We start from the raw sequence: 27,247 nt of genomic DNA on the forward strand, positions 1-27,247 counted from the left end.
TATTTAAGAGTTTTATGTATTTCTACTCTTTCAAATACTTGGGACCTCTAGAGCTTCAATTTAGGAAGAGTGGGACACAAAGGATTGGGCTCTTGCAGCTCTGACGCGTTGTAGGTACTTGAAATAAACTAGAGTTTACTCGTTACTTTTTAAAAATTATACTTTTAAGAAATTCTAAATCCCTAACAGGAGAAAATATGATTTGTATGATCTGTCTTCCTACCTGAAAATTAAAGATGTTTCATCAGAAACTGCTTGCAATTTAAGAAATGCCTGGCAAAGTTAGAAAAATGCTTTGTAGATATCATTTATTATTGCTTTCAATCTTGCTTTGCTGCAATTCTGCTTTTTTCTTTCCTGGCTGCTAATTGGACTAAAGACTGTTTTGCCAACCATGGCATCTGGAGATGACAGTCCTATCTTTGAAGATGATGAAAGGTAAATGTCTTGCATTGCAATAAAACCAGGCTTCGAAATTGTCAGTTGTGGTGCTCATTCAGAACCTTTGTTTATCCGAGCTATTCTGTTAAGGAAATGCTTTGTACTATTGAAGAATGCATGGTTCTGCTTTATAATGTAAAGCAGAGGTAGCAAATACCTGCATGGACATGGCCACCATGACCATACCATCCTTTCCATAGATCCTGGATGTGAAGTCCTTCTCAACAAAGCATTCTTGGCAATCACTCCAAAATGAAATTACTTTCTCTGGTTTAAAGCATGTAAGGGAGAAGTTATGAATGAATAGGTGGAGCCAGGTGTGCTGGTGCATGCCTGTAATCCTAGCATGCAGGAGGATTGCCATTCGTTTGGCACTAGCCTGGGCTACAAAGTGCAGGACAGCATAAATTACATAATGAGACCTTGTCTCAAAAACAAAACAGAAAAATGAAGCACCTCATGTTGTGGTACTTGCATGTAATTCCAACAGTCCAGAGTCTGAGGCAGGAGAATCACTGTGAGCACGAGGTCAGCCTGGTGCAGATAGTGAGTTTAAGACCAGTCTCAATATACAGTGTGATTCTGTCTCAAGAAAAGAAAACGAAAAAAAAAACTGAACAAGAGAGGCAGCTATCAAGAAAACAGGCTATGGAGCAAGTCCTAGGTTTCAATCGTATCTTTGCCATTGAATGTCATTGTGACCTTAGATAAACACTTACCCTTTCTGAGCCTCAACTGTACAGTCAGTATTTTAATAGCTCCTGGCAACTTCTATAAATCAATAATATAAAGCTCAAACTAGACCTGATACACAGAAAGCACATTAACAGCTGCTCCTAGCCATGATCGTCATTACTGCTTACTTTCCTCAAAGCTAGTAATCTATATCCATATCAGAGTATCAATTATATTTTATTATGTAGAATATAGAATATCATTTATACTCTATATTAATAACTACATTGACACATTATGTATTTTATAGTAAAATATTGGTATAGGGCCAGGGATTTAGCTCCGTGGCATAAGTGTCTGCCTGGCAAGTGAGAGGTCATGAGTTTAATCCCCAGTACACCCCCAAAAATAAAATATTGATATAAAAAAGTTTAAATTATGCCAGTAATTTTTTTTTATGCCAGTAATTTTTGAAAAGCTAGAATCCTTTTTAAATTAGTTTTACTAGAATAATTAAAAAATTAACTGCTTTCAAAATATTTTTGTATCATTTTAATCTTTATTACAGGATTATTTTCCTTAGCTGCTTCTTTGTTTTGTTTTAGTACGATAAATTAGGACCCTTTTTTGTTGAAAACAAATCCCTAGTCATTATGTGTAAAGTTTGGATAGTTCTTGCTTGTCATCAGATCTAGAAGAAAAAGCATTTAATGCTATGCTTTTTAAATGCTGATTAGGTAAGGGACAGAATCTTTACTAACCTTTTCATGTAAGAAACAGTAGCCTAACTTAGAATACTATCCAGGATAAACTGATACATTCTTAATCCTATTAGTATTAAGGTCACTGTTTGGAATTATCAAACTGTATACCCAAACATAGTAGTTCTTTCTTAAGGGAAAAGTGAGTAAGAGAGAGAAAATAGTTACATGTGCCGTGAGTAGGATTTCTCAGGAATGTCGCCTTCATACTTTGTAATTTTAGAGCCTTTAAAAATCTGATATTCTCATCTTAGGAGGATTAATTGGTTATTATGCTGCTGTCTGGGGTCTGTTATAATAGCTTTATTTTATTTCTTTAGTCCTCCTTACAGCCTGGAAAAAATGACTGATTTCGTAGCTGTTTGGGATGTTGCTTTGAGTGATGGAGTCCACAAGATTGAATTTGAACATGGGACCACATCGGGCAAACGAGTAGTATATGTAGATGGAAAGGTAAGAAAAGATGTCCCTTTATAAAAGATGGTTAAGGAGAAGCTTGATTTTGTTAATGTAGTTTCTTCAACTACATATGTGAAATCAGGTTTTTTCTAACAGTGAATATCTTTATGTTTTTAGCTTGAATCACTTGTATAAAGCAAACTAAAAATGTAATAGAGTTCACAAATATAAACTTGAAGTGGCTTTATTTTCTTAAACATTGGCATTATGAATTAATGAAAATATAAATCACCTCGCTATTTGGTCACTTGGACATTTTATATCATTACTAATATTAAATATTAATATTTCTTCCATTTTCATGTTTTAAACTTGTATATTTTACTACATAGGAAGAGATAAGAAAAGAATGGATGTTCAAACTAGTGGGCAAAGAAACCTTCTATGTTGGAGCTGCAAAGACAAAAGCAACCATAAATATAGATGCTGTCAGTGGTTTTGCTTATGAATATACTCTGGAAATTAATGGGAAAAGCCTCAAGAAGTATATGGAAAATAGATCAAAAACTACCAATACGTGGGTAATGAACTTGGATGGTGAGGACTTTAGAGTTGTTCTGGGTAAGTTGGTGCTATTTCTGCAGAATTTATTGGCTTTTTATGATACTCATTTAACTATTCCTCTAACTCTTCAGGCTTTTCTGAAAGCTTTGAATGGGAGAGGGAATGTAAGCTCCGGTGTGTTTCTCATGTGTTCTATGTGAACTGTTCTGTACATAACATGTGTCTTGGAGCCCAATTTGATGGGGATGGATTTGAGGATTTATATGTATGCTTGAGTTTAAAAAGTAATATTGATACAGACACATAATTATTTGTTATTTCTCTTTATGAATATGTCTTAAAGGAAGTTAGAAACTTAAGGTTAATCAGCAAAACAAAAATTTTCTGTAGGTAGCAATAGGAGTAAGACTACATTAGCTTAATGTTGTCAAAGTCCAAAAAAAATTTGTAAAAAAAATTACCTTTTCTCTCTTTTGCTGACTCCTACTATTTTTCTCCTTCTCATATCACCAAGGCTGATCATTTTATTAATTTGCTGACTTATTTATTTAGCTAATGTGTATTAAATACCTATAAAATGCCTGTTAGCATACCAGGCCCTGAGGATCTATACATGAAAACCTTGTCCTTTGCCATCACAGAGTCCATAGTTTAGTCTGATGTCAGCAGATACTTTTTTAAATGACAAATGTTTATCAAGTGATAAATACACATAACTGAAGAAAAAGCAAAGAAACTAAAACTCCTGACTACACAGTTTATTTGTTGAAGAAACTGAATTGATAGTCATTTCAAAGTGTGTTGGTATTATTTTAGTCTGTGTTGAGTTTTCTATTGTCTAGATTCTGCTGATGATACACATGTCATATTCCTCTTTTCTATATTTCCTGCCATGTGGTAGTTGACTGAAGAATTGGTCAAATTTAGGTTTGATTTTTTTCTGGTGAGACTGCATCATAGTTTGCTATTCCTGAGGTACATGGAATTTTTTTTCATTCTTTTTAAAAAAAAAAAAATTTGACAACCATTAATGTCTAGTAGTTGCTAAATAGTGATATTCTGGTTCTCTTATTTCTTGTTTCTTACTGAAATATTTCTATAGTTAAAAATTTCTTATCATGTATTTGGTTATAAAGTGGCACATTTATATAGAAAATCGAAAATAACTGCTTATTTTAACTTCTATTCTCTAGCTTTCAAAATACTAAATTATGTCCTTATCCTCCTCTCTAGGTGATCATGCAAGTTGTTCTTTTTAAAATCATGATTAATTCATGAATTTAAATAGTTTTAAGTGTTTTAATATATCACAGTTATTATTAACGCTCACGTTGTCATTCTTTACTAACGTGGGGCCCTTTAGTGGGTTCCTAAAGCCTTTGGACATCTCCACAGTAAACTTCGGTGGCTCCTTTCCTTCTGCTACTGTGACTCTGTGATGCAGGCTCGTTTTGAACATTTTCTGCCCAGACCTGGAATAACGATTTCTTCAAGAAGCCCTGCTTTCTTTTTTTCTTCTTCTTTTTTTTAATTTTATTTAAGGAGAAAAGGGGAAAAAAGCAGAAAAAGGGTACGAATTATACAGAATTTCAGAAAAAAATAAACAGTAGGAATCACTAGTTAATGTATTACATATTGTCATCTTAGAAATATTTGTTCAAGTTACAAAATTAAAGCATATAAAGTGGACATTCAAACAGTGAGACTGCAAACAGTTCTGTTCAGTGATCCAACAAAACTCAGTAATATCATTGTCTATCTTATACACTTAAATATACATGCAGTTATATCATTTAGAGCACTTTCTTTTCCTCTCTTTTGTACAATGACTATTACACATTTTGGGTTTTATTGCTCCCAAAGTTCTTATTACTTTTTTTGGAAGACAGTAAAACCAAACGTGACTTAACAGAACAGAGTCAGTTAAATCAAAAGGGTGGACATAATAGATAATGTAAAAACATAATACAAGGTGATCAACAATGGTTACCATAATGCCTCCCGCTATCTCTAATAGAATTGCCTATATCATCAGTTATAATAAAATTGAACAAAAGAGTAAAGAATGAAACCAACAAAACCAAAACATTGGAGACATTACAGGTCTTCAAAAGTAGATAATAGTCAACCAGAATGGGCATCATAATGAATCCCACTATCTTCACAGCTGTTGCCTAAACTTTCAAACCTGGTACTATCAAGCCAAACAATATAGAGGAACATCAGTCAAAACAAGATGGTGAGAACAATACAGGGCTTCAAATCAAGTTAATAGAAAATCAAAGTGGGTTACTATAACATATCCTCCTATTTTTTATTTATTTTTCCCTTAATTAAAAGGATAAAAATAAAAAAGTAAATAATAAAATGGAGATTGAGATAAAAGAGGGCATAACAACAAAACAGGGCAGATCAAAATGTAACTATTTAAGCAAAATAGTGTTTCACCACAAGATAATCCTGACATAAAAGTAATACCATATTGTCTCTTTCCTTGAAATCTTTGAGTATAACTTCATATACTATAGCATCAAATATATCAAAACAATGTAAAACCATTCAAGAGAATGACAGTATTACAGGGTATTTAGAATCCACTAACAGATAATGAACTATGGTTTCTGTATAATCTCCTTGTCTATAAAAGTTTTTGTTTATACTATCACATATAATAAAATCCAATAAGATAAAACATGTTAAGACCAATGGAGACAGAAGAACAAAAGCTTGATGGGACTTCAAAACAAGATGATACCAAATCAGCACTACGTATTATGATGTCGTTTTCTCCAAAATAGCTGTTCCTATCATCCAATCTTCTCTGCCTCATTTCTCTTGAGTTCTTTTTCTGTCATTAGGTGTCAGTTTGTCGTCTTCATTATGTTTTCTGCTCCATTCATTGTGGCCTCTCTGCCACTATTTCTGGATTCTTCATATTTTTCTTTTTTAGAATATCCTGCAGTATTCTCTGTAGAGTTGAATTGGTGGTTGCATATTCCCCTAGTTCCTCTTTATCCTGAAAGCACCTTGTTTTTCCATCAATTTCCAGGGATAGTTGTGCAAGATATCTCTTTTTTTTTTCATTTTTTTTAAAATTTTATTTAAGGAGAAAAGAGAAAAAAAAAACAGTGAAAGGGTACAAGTTATACAGATTTACAGAAAAAAAATGAACAGTAGGAAATCACTAGTTAATGGATTACATATTGCCATCTTAGAAATAATTGTTCAAGTCACAAAATTAAAGCTTGTAGAGTGGACATTCCAACAATGATACTGCAAACAGTTCTGTTCAATGATCCAATAAAACTCTGTGATATCATTTTCTATCTTATACACTTAAATATGCATGCAGTTATATAGTTTAGAGCACTTTCTTTTCCTCTCTTTTGTACAATGACTATTACACATTTTGGGTTTCATTGCTCCCACGGTTCTTATTGCTTTTTTGGAAGAGAGTAAAACCAAATGTGACATAACAGAACAGAATCGGTCAAGTCAAAAGGGTGGACATAATAGATAATGTAAAAACATAATACAAGGTGATCAACAGTGGTTACCATAATGCCTCCCGCTATCTCTAATAGAATTGCCTATATCATTAGTTATAATACAATTGAACAAAACAGTAAAGAAAAAAACCGACAAAACCAAAACATTGGAGACATTGTAGGTCTTCAAAAGTAGATTAAAGTCAACGAGAATGGGCGTTATAATGAATCTCATTATCTTCACAGCTGATGCCTAAACTTTCGAACCTGATACCATCCAGCAAAACAGAATAGGGGAACATCAGTCAAAAACAAGATGGTGAGAGTAATACAGGGCTTCAAATTGAGATAATAGAAAGGCAAAGTGGGTTACTATAATATATCCTGCTATTTTTTTTCCCTTTAATTAAACGGATAAAAATTAAAAAGTAAATAATGGAGTGGAGATTGGGATAAAAGAGGGCATAACAGCGAAACAGCGCAGATCAAAACATAACCATTTAAGCAGAATAGTGTTTCACCACCAGATAATTCCGACCCAAAAGTAGTTACCATATTGACTCTTTCCTTGAAGTCCTTGAGTACAACTTCGTATACTGTAGCATTAAGTATATCAAAACAATGTAAAACCATTTAAGAGAATGACAGCATTACAGAGTATTTAGAATCGACTAACAGAAAATGAACAATGGTTTCTGTATAATCTCTTTGTCTTTAAAAGGTTTTTGCTTATACTATCATACATAATAAAATCCAATAAGATACAGCCTATTTAGACCATTGGAGACAGAAGAACAAAAGCTAGATGAGACTTCAAAACAAGATGATACTAAATCAGCATTACCTATTAAGATGTCATTTTCTCCAAAATAGCTGTTCCTATCATCCAATCTTCTCTGTCTCATTTCTGTTGAGCTCTTTTTCTGTCAGTAGCTGTCAGTTTGTCTTCTTCATTTTGTTCTCTGCTCCATTCATTGTGGCCTCCCCGCCACTATTTCTGGGTTCTTTGTATTTTTCTTTTTTTAGAATATCCTGCAATACTTTCTGTAGAGTTGAATTGGTGGTTGCAATTTCCCCCAGTTCCTCTTTATCCTGGAAGCACCTTGTTTTTCCATCAATTTCCAGGGACAGTTGTGCAGGATATCTCAATCTTGGCTGGAGATTATTATCTTTCAAAGCTTGAATTATTTCCCCCCATGCTCTTTGTGATTTGATGGTTTGTGCAGAGAAATCTGCTGTAATTCTGATGGGTGTTCCCTTGTAAGTGGTCTGTTTCTTGTCTCTGACAGCTTTTAATATTCTGTTCTTGTATTGAATTTCTGGAATTTTGATTATTATATGTCTGGGTGTTGCCCTGTTTGAGTTGTAGGTAGCTGGGGTCCTGTATGCCTCATACATCTGAGTATCTTTACCTTTTGCTAAATTAGGAAAATTCTCCTGGATTATTTCTGTGAGTAGCTTTTGTAGTTTACTTGTTTGTGTCCCTACTTCTTCTTTTATGTTCTTAATCCTTAAATTATGGATCCTCTTATCATCTTCTTGTCTTTGTATTATTGCTGTTTGTTTCTTTGTTATTTTTAAGAAGTTTTTCATTTCATTCTCCCATATTACAAATCTGCCCTCCAGTTCAGATAGTCTGTCCTTAGTTTCTTTCAAGCTGTTATGCCAGTCTTGGATAGACTTCTTAGTTTCTTGATAGTCCCTTTGAACCTGCTTCACGTACTCTATGCTTTCTCTGTTTTCTTCATCAAACAATTCTCCCCTCTTTTTCTGTTCTTCCATTCCACCATCTGTTTTTTCTTGGGTGGTGCTTAGCATTTCTCTAACTATTCTGCATACTTCTAGCTTCAGGTCGTTGATAACTTCATTCCTGAATTGGTCTATGAGGCTCTCTATATAGCGCTTTATGTCTATTGGTGCGGTGTCGGCTATTGCCTGTTTCTCAGAATTGGGGGCCGAGGAGCCTTTCTTGTTGCTGCCTTTTCCCATATTCTCTGTTCCTTATATATGCAAGCTTACATAGGAGGCCCAGCTTCCCTCCCTGTCAGCCACAGCCTGATCGAATTGCGCTGGCTAGGTGTTCCCGCCCACCGCAGCGCACCAGGGAGTTACGGACTAGGCAGCCTACGCGGGAGTCGCCCCTCCAGGCCACTGTCAGGCTCTGGGATCTGGGTTGGGCCAGCCTACTGGGTCCGCCGGCAGCGTCATGCAGGCCAGGCACTTTTCACCAATCCCGTCCGAGAGGGGAATGTGTGGCTGGAGTCTCCACCGCGCTCTGCTCCTGCAGGACTGCCCGAGCCCAGAAAGTCCTCCGCTGGAGTCGAACTGTGGTAGAGTGTCAGTTTCTCTCACTCACCTCACCACAAGTCAGTGTACGCCTCCCTGGCCGTCCTGTTTTCGACTCCGTTCGCAGACTCCCATTCTCAGAGCTTCTGCGTGTCTCTCTCCTTGCCGAGCCGCTGTAGAGGCAGCCAGCTGCGGCACGGCAGGAAACCCAAATCGCAGCTTTCAATGGCGCAGGGTCTAGCCTCCACACTGAGGCTTTTCTGTTCCTGTTTTAGCACCAGGACTGCATTCCAAGTTGGTTTCTCTCAGCCCAGTTCGTTCCTGAGTCAGCAGAGCATATCTCTACCGGCTTATGTCTCCTTAGTCCGCACCATTCCTGACTTCTGAACCAAGCCTTTCAGAGAGCCTCCGTAGTATCTGCTATCTGTCTGCTATGTTCTCCCCTATTCCAGGATATCTCAATCTTGGCTGGAGGTTATTATCTTTCAAAGCTTGAATTATTTTCCCCCACACTCTTCATGATTTGATGGTTTGTGCCAAGAAGTCTGCTGTAATTCTGATGGGTGTTCCCTTGTAAGTGATCTGTTTCTTGACTCTGACAGCTTTTAATGTTCTGTTCTTATATTGGATTTCTGGTATTTTGATTATTATATGCCTGGGTGTAGCTCTGTTTGGGTTGTAGGTGGCTGGGGTCCCGTATGCTTCATACATCTCAGTATCTTTACCTTTTGCTAAATTAGGAAAATTCTCCTGGATTATTTCTGTGAATAGCTTTTGTAGTTCATTTGTTTGTGTCCCTACCTCTTCTTTTATGTTCTTAATCTTAAATTATGGATCCTCTTATCAACTTCTAGTCTTTGTATTATTGCTGTTTGTTTCTTTGTTATTTTTAAGAAGTTTTTCATTTCATGCTCCCACCTTACAAATCTGTCCTCCAGTTCAGATAATCTACCCTTAGTTTCTTTCAAGCTCTTATGCCAGGTTTCAATGAGTTTTTAGTTTCCTGGTATTCTCTTTGAACCTGCTTCATGTATTCTATGTTTTCTCTATTTTTTCCATCAAACAATCCTCCCCTCTTTTTATGTTCTTCCATTTCACCATCTGCTTTTTCTTGGGTGGTGCTTAGCATTTCTCTAACTATTCTGCTTATGTCTTGCTTCAGGTCATTAATAACGTCATTCCTGAACTCGTCTATGAGGCTCTGGAGATAGCGCTTTATGTCTATTGGTGCCGTGTCTGCTGTTGCCTATTTCTCAGGATTGGGGGCCGAGGAGCCTTTCTTGTTGCTCCCTCTTCCCATATTCTTTGTTCCTTATATATGCAAGCGTATATAGGAGGCCCAGCTTCCTTCCCTGTGAGCCACAGTCTGATTGAATTGCGCCGGCTAGGTGTTCCCGCCCACTGCAGCACACCAGGGAGTTATGGACCGGGCAGCCTATGCGGGGCCTGCCCCTCCAGGCTTCACCACTAGGGTGCACCTCCAGGTGCTGAGGTTGTGCTAGCCTACTGGGTCTCAGCCAGCAGTGTCACGTAGGCTAGGCACTGCTCACCAATCCCACTTGAGAGGGGGATATGTGACTGAAGTCACTACAGTGCCCTGTTCCGGCAAGTCTGCGCAGTCCCAGAATGTCCTCTGTTGGAGCCTCCTAGACTGTGGAAGAATCCCAGTTTCCCTCACTCATCGCAGGTTGATGCACGGCTCCCCGCCCATCCAGCTCTCAACTCGGATTCCCGTTCACTGATTCCCGTTCTCAGAGCTTCCGTGCGTCTCTCTCCCTGCCGAGCCAATGCAGATGCAGTGGCGGCAGCAGGAAACCCAAATCGTGGCTTCCAATGGCGCGGGCTCCAGCTTCCACGCTTAGGCTTTATCTGTTCCTGTTATAGCACCAGGATTGCATTCCCAGTTGGTTTCTCTCAGCCCAGTTCGTTCTTGGGTCAGCAGGGTATATCTCCTCTTGGTTAGGATTCCTCACTCCGCACCATTCCTGGATTCTAAGCTGGGTCTCTCAGAGAGCCTCTGTAGCTGCTGCTGTCTGTCCGCCATGTTCTCCCGGAAGTCCAAGAAGCCCTGCTTTCTATTAGAGGAAAATGTTATTCCAAGAGCATAATCTGATCACGTACTAAAAATAAAATGTACATTCATTATTTTTAGGTTTTTAGTGAACAGAGCAAAAGAATTATATACATATATAAATAAATATGTAGGTAGTGGATGGGTAAAGGAAGGGAGAGGGAATGAGGGAAAGACTATTTTTAGATAAGGCATCTTGTAGGTTTATACTGTTATAATTCAAGTTCAGTAGTACAAGACTTTACTTAGGTTTATCTAACATCTACCTCTTTTTTCCCCACTGAAAAGGCTTATTTTCAAGGACACAAGATAATGGAATTAGAATGTCACATAATTACTCATTTGCTTCATACCACATTGCATACATACATACTAACCTAACATACATACTAAAATACTAACATATATACATAGGCAACACTTCTACTACTGTCGTCATTAATATGATTACCAAAAATATTTTATTTTGTGTAACAGCTTCCATGTAATGTATTTACAGTATAAATACTGCATTTGTACTGTCAGAGTGTACAGGCAATATATAGTGAGCTCTCTCCCAGTCCACATTTAAGTTCAATAAGTAAATATTTACTTATTGCTTCCAGATCTTTGTTTCTGCTTCTTTCTGATCACTCAGGTTGACTGAAAGTTGCTCTGCATTAACATTCCTTAGGAAGCACTCATGCAACAATCCTGAGTTCTCCATGTTGATGATTTATGTGTCTTATATTTGAAAGTCAGTTTGACTAGATATAATGTTTCTTTCCTTAAGTATCAATGTGTTACTTTCTCTTCTCCTGGCATAAAGTGTTACTGTCAAAATGACTGATAGTAGTTTGATTTTTGTTCCTTTAAAAATGAATATTCTGCCTCGATATCCAAAAACATTTTGTGTTTTTCTTTGGAACCCAGTAGTTTTAGTACAATTAGTCAAATTCCGTGTTGTAATAATGGTCATTTTCAGTTAATTTTCTTAGATAAATGGATAATCTTTCCATTATGTATTGTCAATTTTTTTGGAAAGCTTTCTTTTAAACTGTAGTTTTTGCCAGGTGTGGTGGTGCATTGCCTATAATGCCAGCACTTTGGAGGCTGAGGGAGGAGTCTCATCATAAGTTCAAGGCTAGTTAGTGCTTCATAGTGAACTCAAGGCCAGCCTAAAGTACAAAAAAAAAAAAAAAAGAATCCAAAAACCCCCATAGTTTTATGTTGTTCACCAAGAATTGTTTAAAGAAAAATCTTGCCATCATTATTCATATCCAATTAATCATTTAATACAGGTAATAGTGTGGGAAAAGACTAAACCATTATCTACCAATTGTGAAACCAATAATTCCTAAAATTAAAGAGGTCTAGGACTTACTTCTATGAAATAAAAGTTCCATCTTACCACTCACAGTACCTGTGTTACCACCTCACAGTATCTATTAAGTATTTTTTAAACTTACATACCATAAAACTTATATCAGTTTTCATATATAGTCTGGTGAATTTTAGCACAGTCTCAATTTCCATCTATTATTTCTTCAAATACTTACTTCTTCTGGCCATCTAGGGATCATATGATACAAAAGTTAGGCCCTGTGCTGTGGGTCCCAGTTCTTTAAAGTAGAGGCTCAGTCACCTGCATGCACGCTGCCCCCTTCCTATTTCATGTGCAGGCTGGAAAAGTTCTGACCTATCTTCAGCTTACTCATTCTGCTTTCATCTTTATTGTCTTACTGAATCATTCCAGTGAGTTTACTAGACTTTTTGTACTTTTTAATTCCAAAATTTTGTTCCTCTTTATCTTTTATTAGTTTGCTGATACTTTTAGCCTAATATTTGTTGTAGGAATGTTTGCAATCATTTTTATAATGATAGATTTAAAATCTTTGTCAACTAATTCCCATAATGATTATCTTGTTCACTTTTCTCATTTCTGGGACAAAATACTTGAAACCCACAACTTGAAGAGAGATTTATCTTAACTGTTATTTTAGAAATTTTGGTCCTCACATTTTCAGCTGCACAGTTGAAGGACCTAGCTGGAAGGTAATAATATTGATATAATATTATCATTATAATAGTTTATATCTGAGTGTCCTCCAAAAGCCTCATTCACTCAAACGAGAGGCCTTTGATACTGTCCATGAGTTTTTATAATAGTTTTATAATAATTTATATCTGAGTGTCCTCCAAAAGCCTCATGCACTCAAAGTTTTTAGGTTTTGCTGCTCTGTTTTAACGGGAGAATTTGGGGAAACTAAAATATCACGCTGCTGGTACCACTACAACCATCTTCCTTGTCAATTTGTAAATTTACTTCATCACTGTGGCATAAGGTTGGGCTGTAAACACTCAACTTCCACTACTTTCTCCATCTCTCAACCTCTGTCTCCTCTACTTTGTCCAAGCAGTTAATACTTGTATTTTATTCTGCAGCCATTATTTGTTGTGGTGGTGGTGGTTTTATTTCATTTTATCTTACGAGAATAAAGGCAAAAATGGAAGATAGAATAGTTGCCAATGCAAGTTCAATATGAGCCACTAGTATTGAGCCATTCTAGTATTGGTTTTAAGGTACTGGATCCTCAAAGCGTAAAAAGCAGGCAGAATTTGTCAGTGAGAAGTTTTGCTATTGTTTTCTAAATCAGCAACAGAGGCTGGACTAATTTGATTTATGTGGGAATTGATGTTTTCCTTCTAAATCCTAATGGAAAAGCACTCAATTTCAAGCTGCAAAAATAAATATGGATACATGCTGCCACTAAGCAGGGGTACCTTGCTGTATTTTGGGGTTTTTTTTTTAGAAAAACCCACATTTCAAAGGGCCGTTTTCTTCCATGTGGAAGTATTTATTTGCTGGCTTTCAAGGAACTGTTGAGATGCACCAAAGCATCTTCTGTTTAGATTTTCAGAAGCAAATTGCTTCTGCACATGTTGTCTTGAAGCCAAAGGTTCTGTGTTGTCTCTGTGCGTCTTAACTACATTAATCTTTTTTTTTTTAAGTTAAGAGCCTTTCATTACTGGTTTTTAGAAAACCAGGTGCATTGCAGTACCCTCTGTTAGGCAGGAACCTTGTCTCCTGTGCGTGTGTGTTGTTAAATTGCTGAGTACCTGCAACGAGCCTGGTGCTGCAGGGGGCCCCTGCCCTCCAGCCGGCTGCTGCAGCCATTATTTTAGGTTTTTTAGGTTGGCTCTAAAATTAAAAACCAATAAATAACATTTAAAATTATGATTATCTAATTATTTTTATATAATGGATTGTGTTTATAACTTTCCTGTATTTTACTATTGAACCTTCTGAGCCATTCATAAGAAGTTATATTGGAGATTGTCAAAGTCAGTGTCTTTCATAAACCCTTTTGTTTTTCCTCTTATTGAATTTTGCAGCTCCCGGTTTCATCTTTGTTTGCTGGGATATATCCTTAAGTAATTTCTCCTACTCTTTGTGAGATAAAAATTACTTGGCACTCAGGCTAAGGAGATATTTTTAATGAGTAAAGAATTTTAACTTCAAAATCATTTTCTCTCAGAATTTATGAAATGTATATTTCAGTATCTTCTATTCTTTTTTAATTTTTTATTTTAAAGAGAATAAAACAAAAGAGAACAGAACAAAACAAATCAGAACAGAATACAAGTAGCAAGACAACCGGACATTGATAGCAACTACCATAATGTCTCTTTTCTTCAAAATAGCTGAGTATACTTTCATACACAATAATATAAAAAACACAAAATAGTATAAAACCATTCAAAAGAATGAAAGCATTACAGGGCTTCAAAACCAAATAACATGAAATGAACAGTAGCTACTATACTACCTCATTTTCCTCAAAAAATTTGTCTATACCATCACGTATAATAAAATCAACTAAGACACAACAGGAAAGAACCAATCAAAACAGAAGAACAAAAGCATGGTAGGACTTCAAAAGAAGATGATAGTAAATCAGCAATGGCTACCATAATATCTTGTTTTCTTCAATATACCATATATCTTGTTTTCTTCAATATATCACACATAATAAAATCAAACAAAATAATAAAACACATCAAACGAATGAAAGCATAAGACTTCAAAACAATATAATAGGAAACCATGATTACCATAATATATCCCATTATATTCAAAATAGCTACCCCTACTGTCTGACAGAATAAAATCTAACAAAACAAGACAGAACAGAATAAAATCTAACAAAATTGTGTAAACAATGCAAGAGTTCAAGATAAGTCAATAAGAAATTGACAGTAGTTTCCACCTTTCTTTCCCTGATGTTTCCTTCCTTTGCTCTTACATTAACTATTTTGCTTTTGGATCCCAGTAACTCATTCTGTTTCTTATGCTAGGGTTCACACATATGCGTTCAAACTGTTTTGGCCATGAACATGATCTCCAGTTGTGTCCCATTTACCTATAGGAGCCTTGAGGTTATTCTACTTTATAGCTGGTTAGTTTTCCACTACATGAAAGTACCGTATCTTTTTTTATCCATTCTTGATGGGCAAGTTACTCTTGCTTGGTCACCTGTCACATGGACAATTGTTTCTCTCTTTTGATTTTCCGTCTGTGAATTTCCTTTCCAGTTAAATGTGTTTCTTATATACAGTATATCGATGGATCTTGTTTCTTGATCCCCTCTCCCTGTGTTTCTTTTTATTGATGATCTGAGGCCATCTACATTAATGGTTACAACCAGCATACATTGGTTTGTCTTTGCCCTGCTATCCTTCTGTTGTTGGCCCTCCACTTTTCCCCTTCATTCAGTTGCCTATCTTGTTTGGCGATCCTCCTCTGTTGCTGTTCCTGGAACTGTGGTCATCTTTATCTCTCTCTAGAATGTCCTTCAGGATTGGTTTGGTATTCATGAATTCCTTCAGTTGTCCTTTATCATGGAAGTATCTTATATTTCCATCAATTTTGAAAGATAGTCTTTCTGGGTAGATCAGTCTAGGTTGGAAATTGTTTTCTTTCAGGGTTTGAAACACTTTACTCCAGACTCTTCTTGACTTGATGGTTTGTGTTGATAAATCTGCTGTGATTCTCATTGGTTTTACTTTATAGGTGATCTGTTTCTCTTCCCTAACAGCTTTTAATATTCTGTTCTTGTGATGAATTTCTGAGATATTATTATATGTCTGGGTGTAGATTTACTTGGGTTATGGCTAGTTGGAGTCTATATGCCTCACTTATCTGCATGCCAGATCCATTTCCCATATTTGGGGAGTTTTCTTCTGTTCTGTGAATATCCTTTTAATTTCATGTTGACCCCTGCTTCTTCACTGACACCTAACACTTTTAAATTATGCTTCTTTGCATCATCTTGCAGCCATTATTTCCTGATTCCATTTTATTTTTAAGAAATCTTTCCTTTCACTATCACTAGCTGCAGTTCTATTTTCAAGGTTTGAAAGTCTGTCTTCAGTCTCTTTTGAGTGGTTTTGCCTGCTTTCAATTGAATTTTTAATTTCCTGGATCTCTCTTTGAATGTTTCGTGCATTGTTAATTCCTTTCTACGTTCATTCAAAGTTTCCATCATTTTCCTGTGCTCCTCTTTTTTTCTGTCTTCTTTAGATCTGCTGAACAATTCTTTCAGTATGTTTGTGATTTCTTCTTTTACTTGAGACATTACTTCTGATTTGACTGCTTTTACAATCTCACGAAGTTGTTTCCTTATTTCAGTTACTAATCTCTTAGAGATTTCACGTGTGTGACTTCCATTTTCTTCCATGACTGTATTTCCCAGACTTATTCTATATGGGCTAGAAGTCTGAGTTTGCCTTTTGCTCCTTTCTCTTGACATTCTCCTGGGTTCCTCCCAACAAACTCCCTGTGGGGCCCCAGGCACTTCCCACATTGGCTACCCCTAGGCAGTGTAGGGGGATGGGACAGGCACCTGGGTTTCTCTAATTCCAGATTTACAAGGAGATAGCAGGGCGTGGAGCAGGCTTCTCCAGACCTGTGCAGCTACACTGTGGCTTCACTGATGATCAGGGATGGAGGCATGGAGGTGGGGCTGCTTCTCTCAGCCTGTGTGTCTACACTGGGACTTCCACGATGGTGGCAGACACACAGAGTTTTGTTTGTCTGATTCTGTTAGTGGGTGATGGCTGCCTGAGGGAACCAAGGGCCTCCAATGGGGGCCTACGGATGCACAGGGCTTACCTGGCTGTGTGTTCCTATTCCTGCTGGCTGCCTGCAGGAAGGAGCCTTCCTGTGGCAGCTCCCTTAAGATGAAGGTGGATCTGCTGGTTCTCTCTGCTCACGCTGGCTGCCTGCAGGATGTGGCCTTTGGCAGCTGTGCGCAGCAGGCAGAGGTGGATCTGTCTGTCTCCTTTGGCCTGCAAGAAAGGGCCTTCCAGTGGTGGTGCCCGGCAGGCAAGAGGCAGATCTTCTGGCTCTCTCTCTCTCTCTTCTATTCTTCATTGGTTTAAATGACAAATTTTATGCCCATTTGAATCTCATTAGTTTTCTTTCTGGGGGATTTTAGGAGCTATCTTATTATCTTTTGAAATGTCACACTGATGTTAGGAATGTGGTGACTCAATCTACAATAAAGTTTTAGAAACAATGTATCTCATTACTTACTAATGGAAACTTTAATTTTGAAAGGATTAGAATTAATGTCAACACATTTAAACACATGAGGCTTTTACCAATGAAGAAAAAAGCCTTTACAATGATTTTAAGCATTCAACCAACTATTTTTCCAGTATTATAAAACTAATTTCTCATGGGGGAGATGGAGAAAACTACCTAAGGTAGGCCTAACTTACAGTTAACTGTCTTTTAAATTAGTCTTATTACCCTCTTGTGAATCCGTTCAGGCCTTTAAAATCTATTTTTTTCTTCTTCCATTCTTTGTCTGCCTTTACTCCTCTATTCCTTATGATGTACCTAGAAGGGAGACAAAGTACAAACCAAATTTGTCTCTTTTGGTACCTGGCTGAAAGGGACCAGGCAAGAAGATACGGCAGAATCATTTAATAAGGTGAAGGCAAAATTACCTGAGGTATTCATATTCATATTGGCTGGAGTTCTAGCTGTAAGTTCTACCAATCCTCACACTACATTTTTCCAAGGCTGCCATCTGGTTAGTCATGAAGGTTGCAGGCCTTCCTGCATCAGTCAGAAGTGGTGAGCAAGCTACTGAAACTCCGAGCTTTGGTTTCCGTTTCTGTAGAGTAAGTCTGTGGATAAGGTCTGAGTTAGTGTGTGTAAAATACTTAGTGTATTTCCCATAGTGAATTCCTTCAAAATAGTATTTGTAGTTGGTTTTATTATTTATGGAAAAAGAATGGGCTTTCCTAGAATCTTATGGTAAACCACACACACACACACACACACACACACACACACACACACACACACGCACACTTAAGGCCACAAAAGCTTTTGATAACAAAAACATCATAAATTACTGAGGTCATGTTTTATGCTAACTACCGTTTTAGACACTACATAAATTAGTCCTGACCATTAGTATTCCCCAGCCTGTAAGAAAACTGGTATCATCCTCATCTATCTATGAAGAAATTGAGGCCAAAGTGGTAGTGCTGGTGAAGAATAAAACTGAAATCTGACTCCAAAGATTATGCACATTCTTTTTAGCATTCTCAAAGTGTAAAGCATCTAAGAGGACTGAAAATAGGATTGGCTAGAATCTTTAGACATGTAGTGAATACTTTGGGAGGAAAATAAGACAGCAGGGGAACAGTAATATTTAAAGAAAGTTTTTTGTTTGTCTTTTTGAGACAGGGTCTCACTGTGCAGTTCAGGCTCTCCTGGAGCTCACTTTGTAGCCCAGGCTGGTCTCCAACTCCCAACAATCCTCCTGCTTCAGCCTCCTGAGTGCTGGGATTACAGGCGTGAGCCACCATGCCCGGCTCAACCATGCCTAGTTTCTGAAGAAAGTTCTTGCTAGGAGGAAATTTTCTTTCTGTTCTGAAAACTTCCACTTCTCAGGAAACATTTCTAGAAATGTCTGTGGCATCCCTGGCTGTGGAGCTGAGGGCGTGTGCAGGCAAGAAGAGGAGAGGCTCCCACATGAATGTGCGTGGGGCCGCCCCCCTTATCCAGTGCGCTTCAAAGCTGTAAGGGAGTTGGTATTTACAGATATGTGAGCTCATTTCTTTATCATTTTCAGTAGGTTGATTGTTCATGTGATTCAGAAATCACAGTGGCATAAAAAGGTACATTGAGAAATCTTGTTTCCATCTCTGTTGTCATCCCTTCTGTTTTTTCTACCTCCATAAAAACAGCATTTTTTAAAAAAGACAATCTTTCTCCGTGTTATCCAGGTTTTCCCAAAACTCCTAAGTTTAAAGTGGTACTCCTGCCTTGGCCTCCTGAATAAATTTTTAGTAGTGTGTTCTTCTGGCATTCTTCACTCAGATTGAAGCAAATATATTTTATTACCATATCATTACACAAGGGCATCCCACTGTATTCGTTTATTCTGAAGAGCTTTTTATATTAGTACATAAAGAACTATTTTTCTTTTTATAGCTATATAAATTTCAATAGTAAACAGTGTATTTAACTTAACCCCAAATAATGGGCATTTGGGCTGTTTCTAATCTATTGCTTTTAGAAGCAGAGATAACTAAATAACTTTGTTCACAGACCTCTAAGAATTTAGTGCACCTCTTATTTTAGTACAAATTCCTAGAAGTGGGAAGTAGGGTTCAGGGGTCAGAGAATAACTGCTTTGGTCCTATTAGTGAATTCCGCCTCATGGCCCCGTAAGGTCTCCAGCCGCGTGTTGCTAGGCTTGGAATTTTGTAACACCTTGTTATGTGAAAAATGGTACTTTAGTATTTATTTGTCCTGTTCAAAATTAAGCGAGGCATTTTTTCATATGTGTATGTTACTTTTCTCTATTTCTTTCGTGTCCTTTGATCCTGGTTTTTTTTGTTGTTGTTGTTGGCCTTTTTCTCCTTTTTAGGAGTCTTTGTATTAGTACAACTGTCCTGTTTCAAATATTTTTTTCTCAGGCTGGGAGTTTATTGTTTGACTTTCCTTATGTGTATACATAATATTTTCAATCAGGTTTGTTTTTGGTTTTTTTGTTTTTTTGTTTTTTTTTTTTTTTTTTTTGCTTTTATGAAGTCAAACTTCATTTTTCTTTCTTGGCTTCTAGATTAACCAGGTTCCTCAGAGGCAGGCAAGTAAGCTGTTATAGAAAATCTAGGTATGTGCACATATTCAGTGATATAATAATAAAATGCCAGTTTTCATTATCACTGTAGTTTATCTCATTCCCGTGTGCTCTGACCTGTGTTGGGACAAGCTGGACTCCCTATACCTGTGATCCTACATGCTACCCACTCAGATTGTATTTAGGGTAGCCCTTGCATGTGTCTCCTGTCTTTCCACTGTTTCATTCAGCCATCTCAGAACCTTTATTCCATTGTACGTGAGGTATCCATCTGAGGGTGTGGGCAGAAAAGCTGCTTTAGACTATGCTGCTGGAGCACATGGCCACCAGATTCAAACCCTTCACTGGAGATTTGAACTTGACCCTGAGCCAGCTGTTTGCCCCTGCAGATCACCAAGATGTGTACTCCTTTTATTCCCATTTTGGCTGCTTGCTAAGTGCAGTTTTCTCTCCTAACACTTTCCAAGACTCTTAACACTTGCAGAGGAATCTGAGGGTCCTTTTAGCCCAGTATTGGCGAGCCTGTTGCTACAAGTGCCACAGCTGCTGGCTGTTACATTTGAACGCTTTGAAGGATTCACCATTCCTGCTACAGCCTGAAGTAAGCTATAGCAAGCTGACAGATGCAGAAGTGTATTCTGGCAGCATCTTGTTTTTCATTTATGCGGTCTGCTTCATTGGTGCTATCTTCTTTCTATTATTTTTAAATTTTTCTCAAAGTGAAGATATTCTAAAAATGACTATAGATGATTTGCTACCCAGTAAGACACTGAAGACTCAGTTTCTGTAAAGCTGAGGTACTGTCTATCCTATATAAGCCTCAGGCAGTTTGTTTGGTGATCTTTTTGCCATTGTCCAGTTGGGTCAGTGTCAGAGCCAACTGGAGTTATTTAGTCACTGATATTAAAGAACGTCCTAGGCAGAAAAATCCCTCACATTCATTTGTCTGCACTCTTTAATGGCGGTCCTTCAGGATTTATTTTGTTTAACAAGACTTTAGAAGTTTGTATTGGGACCCTGATTTTCCCTTACAAGATTGTTTTGTAAGAGATTGTTTTGTTCACTTCTGGTTTCCTCTTTAAATAAAAAATGAGTAGTTTCAAATTTCAATAACCTTTAAAAGCCATAAAAGTGTTGAGTTTTAGATTTTTAGCAATCCAGTTTATAGAACTTTTCCTAAAATAATAAATATGAAAATATAACTTTACCTTTAAATCACAGAATTATAACTTAAACCTTATATTACTTTTACAGAAAAAGACACCATGGACGTATGGTGCAATGGTAAAAAGATGGAGACAGCGGTAGGTTGGTCTTTTGGTTATTCTTAGTGCCCTGTGTGTAAGTTGCCATTGAATATAATTAATGTTCATTCCAAAGCTTTATAATTAACCAAAGGTAGAAACAAAACATAAATTAAGTATTCCTGACTTCAGATCGCCAGACCTTGCCCAGAGGGTTCTGGGGCAGTGACAGTTTGGAAACCACCTGAGTTCTGAACTGGCCCCAGCCTTCTCCTTGCCTAGGCCAGCATCCTTTGTGTTTATCTATATGAACATATGAAGTAATGCTTCATACCACTGGTTCTTAAATTTGTATCAATGGACAACAGCTAGGATCTTGTTAAAACGAAAAAGACAAAAAAAAAATGTAAATTGCAGCATTTTCCTCAATGCTGTCAGTGTTGTTGGCCCACCAGTTACACTCAGAATAGGAAGGCCCCGTAGCACATTCCTAAAACAGATACACTTTTCTAAAAGCTGGCTTTAAAAAAAAAAGTACACACAAAACCAGATATTAGGAAAAGCAGAAGGGAAGGGCACTGTCACAAACCCCAGAAGACAAGTCGTCCTGTGGCCCCATTGGAATAGCTGCAGTCACCACAGACACAGCCTGGGACCTGCTGTGTGCCTTGTGCCCACCAAGTGGTCTTCTTTTCCCACCTTGGAATTCTCTGGATAAAGAGTCAGCACTTTTGAATCACATTTCCTCCCACTTGGAAGGAATTTTCCATTATAAATGTAGAGAATGTTGTTTTATGGTGTGAAGAATGTGGGTCTAGGGCTGGGGATGTAGCTTAATGGTAATATGTTAGTCTAGCCTACACAAACCTCTGGGTTCAATCCCTAGCACTGGGAGGGAAAAAAAAAACCCATGGTTTAAAGGTAAAACAGAATGATCATCCACAGTGTCTGTTCCGTAGTAACTGATAGAAAAGTACACTGCTTGGAAAATAGCTCTGTGTAACCCCACTGCCCCCTCATTGTAACTACAATCTAGTTGCAGGGGAGACTGGGCAGCTCAGTGCTCAGGCAGCTTTCCCTACCCAGTCTACACCTGTGCACCATACTGCTCTTGCTGCTGGTGAGTTGCAGCTTACTTTGGCCTTTTTCTGGTCATCTCAACATATCAAGGCCAAATTACGAATTTGGCAAATTGCCCAGAAGTGACTTACAGAACTGTATTACTTCACCCTGCCCTGCTCTCCAAAGCCTTTTTATTCAAAGCCCAGTATAAAAGAGGGGGATTATGCTGCATCCAGGAAAGTGTGTGCTGACGGCTCAGCATACCATGCTGGCTGAAAGAGCCACGGGCCACTGCTCATGTCCCTGTTGTTCCCTGTGCTTTCATCTCCTAAATAGTGTTAGCTAAGGAGCCTTGTTCTGTCTGCTGTGGACATCGTGATGCTCATAGTCAAGTATTAAATCTAGCTGTGATGTCTGCTGACTGGTATAACTCATTTTTAGCCTCTAATCCTCTCCTACCTTCACTGTACTGCTTTTTGCTCACTTTTTACTCTAGATCAGTGCTTTTCAATAGAAATGTAACAGCTGCTACAGTTATCAGCCTCATGTGTAATTGTTCTTCATTAGTCACAGTAAAAAAATTTTAAGTGAATTAATTTAAATAATATACTTGATTTAAATCAATATACATAAATATAATTTAATATATATTCAACAGGTTATTCTAATAACTTTTTCATACTGAGTCTTTAAAATTCAGTATATATTTTAAACAGTGTATTTCATTTTAGACTAGTCACATTACTGGTCTCTGGTTTTATGTGTGTATATTTTATTAGAAACCATGTATACTCTGAGAAATCAAATATACACATTGGTTAAGAATACTCCATACCCTTCTGACTATAAATGGAGTAACAATAGTACAGTGTTTCTATAGAGTTACTGTAAGGATGCAGTGAAATTATGCATATACACTATTCTTGGTATAAGTAACGAGAAATGTTTCATGTTCATTTTTACTTTTGAAACACAGTCTGTGTTATAGATGTACAGTCACATGTCCATTCCCTCCCCCCAAAATTAAAATTCTTAAGAATTATAGGGATGATAAAAAGAAAATTTCAGTTCATAGCAGAAATGTAAAAGCACCCAAATACAAGCATTAGTCTTTAATGTTGCAAACTTGATACTTCACTTAATATATTACATCACCTATGCCATTGTGTGTGTGTGTGTGTGTGTGTGTGTGTGTGTGTGTGTGCAGCTTTAGGGATTGAACCTGGGCCTTGTCTGCCTTAAGCAAGTGCTGTGCCACTGAAATGTATCCATAGCTCTACCACTACTTTCAGATGGTGTTAATGCCGTAGGAAAAAAGAAATATTCCTGGAACACTAATCCCTTCTTTTGTTGTCTTAGGGTGAGTTTGTAGATGATGGGACTGAAACACACTTCAGTATTGGGAACCATGACTGTTACATAAAGGCTGTCAGTAGCGGGAAGCGGAAAGAAGGGATTATTCATACTCTCATTGTGGATAACAGAGAAATCCCAGAGATTCTTAAATGACTTCATGTTAGTGGATTTTCATCTTAAGAAATAAAGATCAGAACTTTTTAATTACTGTGGCAATTAAATGTTTCAACATGTACCTGTCAGTACACTTAATCTACAAAGTTTTTATTTTTTAGTTACTTGAAACTAATAATCCAAGGGTTAGAAAAAACAAAACTATGTATAACATAAAAGTTACAGCTTATTAAGACAATGTGAAATATTTAAAATCAAGTAGAAAATAAGATATTGACCAAATTCATGTCACACCTGTCACATGTCACATGTCACACATGTCACTAATACTTTACTATAATAAACAGTACAAAATAAATTCAAATCAGTGCTGACTGATTTTTTTCTGCAAATGGATGTCTTTGTAGATATATATATGTGTGTGTGTGTATGTATATATGTAATTATATACAGTTGTAAATGTATGTGATTATATATATATTTTTTCAATATTGGAGAGTGAACCTAAGAGCTTCACAATGAACATATCCCTAACCCCTTTTTAAAGTTTTTATTTTAAAGCGAATACAACCAAAAAAAAAAAAAAAAAACCCGGAATAAAGCTAATCAGAACAAAACAGTAAGAGTGATACAACACTTCAAAACAAGATAATAGGAAATCAGCAATGGCTACCAGGTCTCTTGTTTTCTTCAAAATAGTGGTCCATACCATCAGACATAATAAATCAAGCAAGGGGCCAGGGATATAGCTGAGTTGCATAAGCACCTGCCTGGCAAGTGTAAGGTCCTAAGTTTGATTCCTGGTACCAAATAAATAAATAAAATCAAAACAAAACAATAAAACCAAAAGAATGAAAGCATATTTTATAGGGAATGAAACCTAACAATAAAGCCAATCAAAACAAAACAGTGAAAATCATACAGGATTTCAAAACAGGATTTGAAACAGGATTTCAAAAAAGAAATCAACAATGGCTACCATATTGCCTTTTGTTATCTTCAAAATTGCTGTGCATACCATCAGATATAATAAAATCAAAACAACAGAATAAAACCAATCAAAATAGAACACTGAATAAAAAAACCAAAATGGAACAACACAAAACAATAGGCTGGGAATTTAGCTCCGTAGTTTAAGCGCCTGCCTAGCAAGCATGAGGTTGTGAGTTCAATCCCTGGTACCAACCAAACAAAACAAAACAATATTGGAATTCAAAAAATAAGACAGAAGGAAATCCCCTGTATTTGCTATATTGCATGCTCTTATCCTCTTAACTGACCTTAGGCCTAAGGTGCTTAACCTCCATGAAGAAAATTCTCCATTTTCTAGACTTGCTGTATCCAATATGGTCATCATTAGTACATGACTATTCAGTTAATAAAATTGAAATGTAAAGTCCTACTCCCCAGTCACACTAGCCACATACAGAGTGCTCAACAGTCACATATGGTAGTGGCTGACCTCTTGGACAGGGCAGCTATACACCACTTCATCATCACACCGAGCTCGGCTGTACAACACTGGTCTACACACTGCCTCAGATCCAGGGAACTGTTTAGTAACAGACTAGGCAGGATTGAAATCCAGATTGTCCTGACACTTAAGATTCATACCCATTACAACTATTTTTCCCACATTAACATAATCTCCAAGAGATTTTGGGGGCAGAACAGAGGCAGAGCCAGATTCTAACTCTAGGACAGGAGCCAAGAGCAAGAGACTAAGTAATAAAAGACTCTTGGTGGCCTTGGCCAGGCAGGCAGCACACGTGGTGGACACAGGAGCATATTAAAGCTGCCGATTGCTTCCTCTAATGTCTTTTTATGTTGATTACTTCACAACCGGCAACTCAGTAAAAGTTTACAAAAATAACCCCTAACTGCTCTTCTTACTTCTCCCCATACCCAGTTTTACTACCCTGGAAAATTGGGATAACACAAATGATACTGTAAAACTTACAAACTCTCATTTGGGTTTGTTTTCAGGTGTATAGGTTTTATGGTTTGTTTTTAATTTTTCTTGAGAAAAGAGCTTCTTTTAAGGTCCATATTTATCTAGTACAAATAAATATCTTGCGTCATGTTCTAAAACACTGCAATTTATGAAGGCACTTTACTTTAAACTGTAGTTACTTTTGGTAAAAACCTGTGGTTCTCCTCAGTCTCATGTACCAAGGCAAAGACACGCTCAGGGACTATTTGATGAGGCCTTCTCAAAGAAAAAATTCTGGGGAGGTCATTTTCCTTTTAAAATTAGTGAATCTTGTTTTGGTTTTCAAAATTCAAAGCATGAGAATGTTGAAGAAGAGAGCTTTGCTCTAAAGTTTGATGAACGTTAAGTTCTTGAGTCTTGGTTTGCTCACGTTACAAATTTAGGCTATTACTTGTTTAGATGTTTTAGTTGTTTAATGAGATATTTTGACAAGGAAACCAATAACAACAACAACAAAAGAAAGAATATTGACTTGTTACTACCTGAGCTGCAGAAGATACTCTCTTACACACATGCTTAAATGGTAAAAATTGCTATCGGCTCTTAGAACACAGTATGGCAACATTTATTAAATTAAAGGATTCCAATTGTAAATAAAAAGCAAAATAAAACATAATAGGAAGTAGGGAGATAGATCTTTCTTAGATGGGAAGAGAACTGAGATGGAGGAAAGGCTGGGGAGGGAGAAGGGATGGAAAAGGAATTGAGACCTGCATATGGACCAACTCCCTACACAGAAGGTAAATGTTATGTGCGTTATGTACTATCAATATATATTAATAAAACAATTTAAAAACAAATTTCATTATATATAAAGTTCAAAAGTAGACAAGAGTTAGTATATTATAATCTTAGAAGTCTAGTTAATGCCCTCTTGAGGGGAAACTTACTAGCTAGAAAGTGGTATAAAAGAAACTTCAAGAATAATGGTAACTTCTACTTTTGATCGTGTTGGTTACAAAGATAATTACTGTGTAAAATTAACCTTGAATACCTACATGAGTTTTATCTTTCTGAAATGTATTTTATGTATTATACAAATGTTAACATCAGTAAAAATTTTTAAATGGGGGCTGGGGTTACAGCTCAGTGGTAGAGTCCTTGCCAAGCATGCATAAAACCTTAAATTCAGCCCTCTACCAACAGAAAAGATTTTAAAACATGCTCAAAGGTTTTAAAACACATTGTATGTATATAGATGTTTATTGCAGCATTGTTCATTGTGGAGAAAGAAAAGCAGTTATGAATGCCCATCTACAGATAAATGATTGCATTAGGTTATTACACACCATGGATTATAATTCAGTCATCTAGAAGAATAAATCAGAAAGATTTCCATCAGGTATTTTGGGGTGAAGAAAATGATAGTTGCAGAAGAGTGTATATAATGTTGTCCAATTTTATTTTAAAAGACAATATGATAAATAAGGTGTTAAATTTTTTTTCTATATAAGGCTAGATAGGCATGGAAAGAAAGTTAAATAATACAGAGTTACCTAAGACTAATAATATAGAGCACTAAGACTGGTAGAGGGCAGAAACTAATTAAATTAAATATATATGTATATTTAACTTTTTGGCAACAAGGATTTATCATCTCACAGCGGGGTAGTGCACAGAAAGAAAACAAACTCAAGGGGATAG

At 36.9% G+C, this 27,247-nt stretch overlaps 1 protein-coding gene across 6 annotated transcripts in view; it reads left to right on the forward strand.

Moving 5' to 3' along the window:
• The window catches only part of Faim (Fas apoptotic inhibitory molecule), a 49,729-nt gene that overhangs the window by 9,031 nt on the left and 13,451 nt on the right, over window positions 1-27,247 (forward strand). For 3 of the 6 annotated variants that reach the window (XM_063249076.1, XM_063249074.1, XM_063249075.1), the window contains 5 exons: window positions 380-438; window positions 2,198-2,330; window positions 2,669-2,897; window positions 21,089-21,138; window positions 23,500-23,974. In XM_063249076.1, coding sequence (XP_063105146.1) covers window positions 395-438; window positions 2,198-2,330; window positions 2,669-2,897; window positions 21,089-21,138; window positions 23,500-23,649 — 606 coding nt within the window. In that variant the 5' untranslated portion in view covers window positions 380-394 and the 3' untranslated portion in view covers window positions 23,650-23,974. Of the gene's footprint in view, window positions 1-379; window positions 439-2,197; window positions 2,331-2,668; window positions 2,898-21,088; window positions 21,139-23,499; window positions 23,975-27,247 lie in introns of those variants that run through there. The other 3 variants (XM_063249077.1, XM_063249079.1, XM_063249078.1) reach the window with 2 other exon arrangements.

This window comes from Cavia porcellus, unplaced genomic scaffold (assembly GCF_034190915.1).
Source record: "Cavia porcellus strain 051 isolate PalLab524CR breed Dunkin Hartley unplaced genomic scaffold, mCavPor4.1 scaffold_5, whole genome shotgun sequence".
NCBI lineage: Eukaryota > Metazoa > Chordata > Mammalia > Rodentia > Caviidae > Cavia > Cavia porcellus.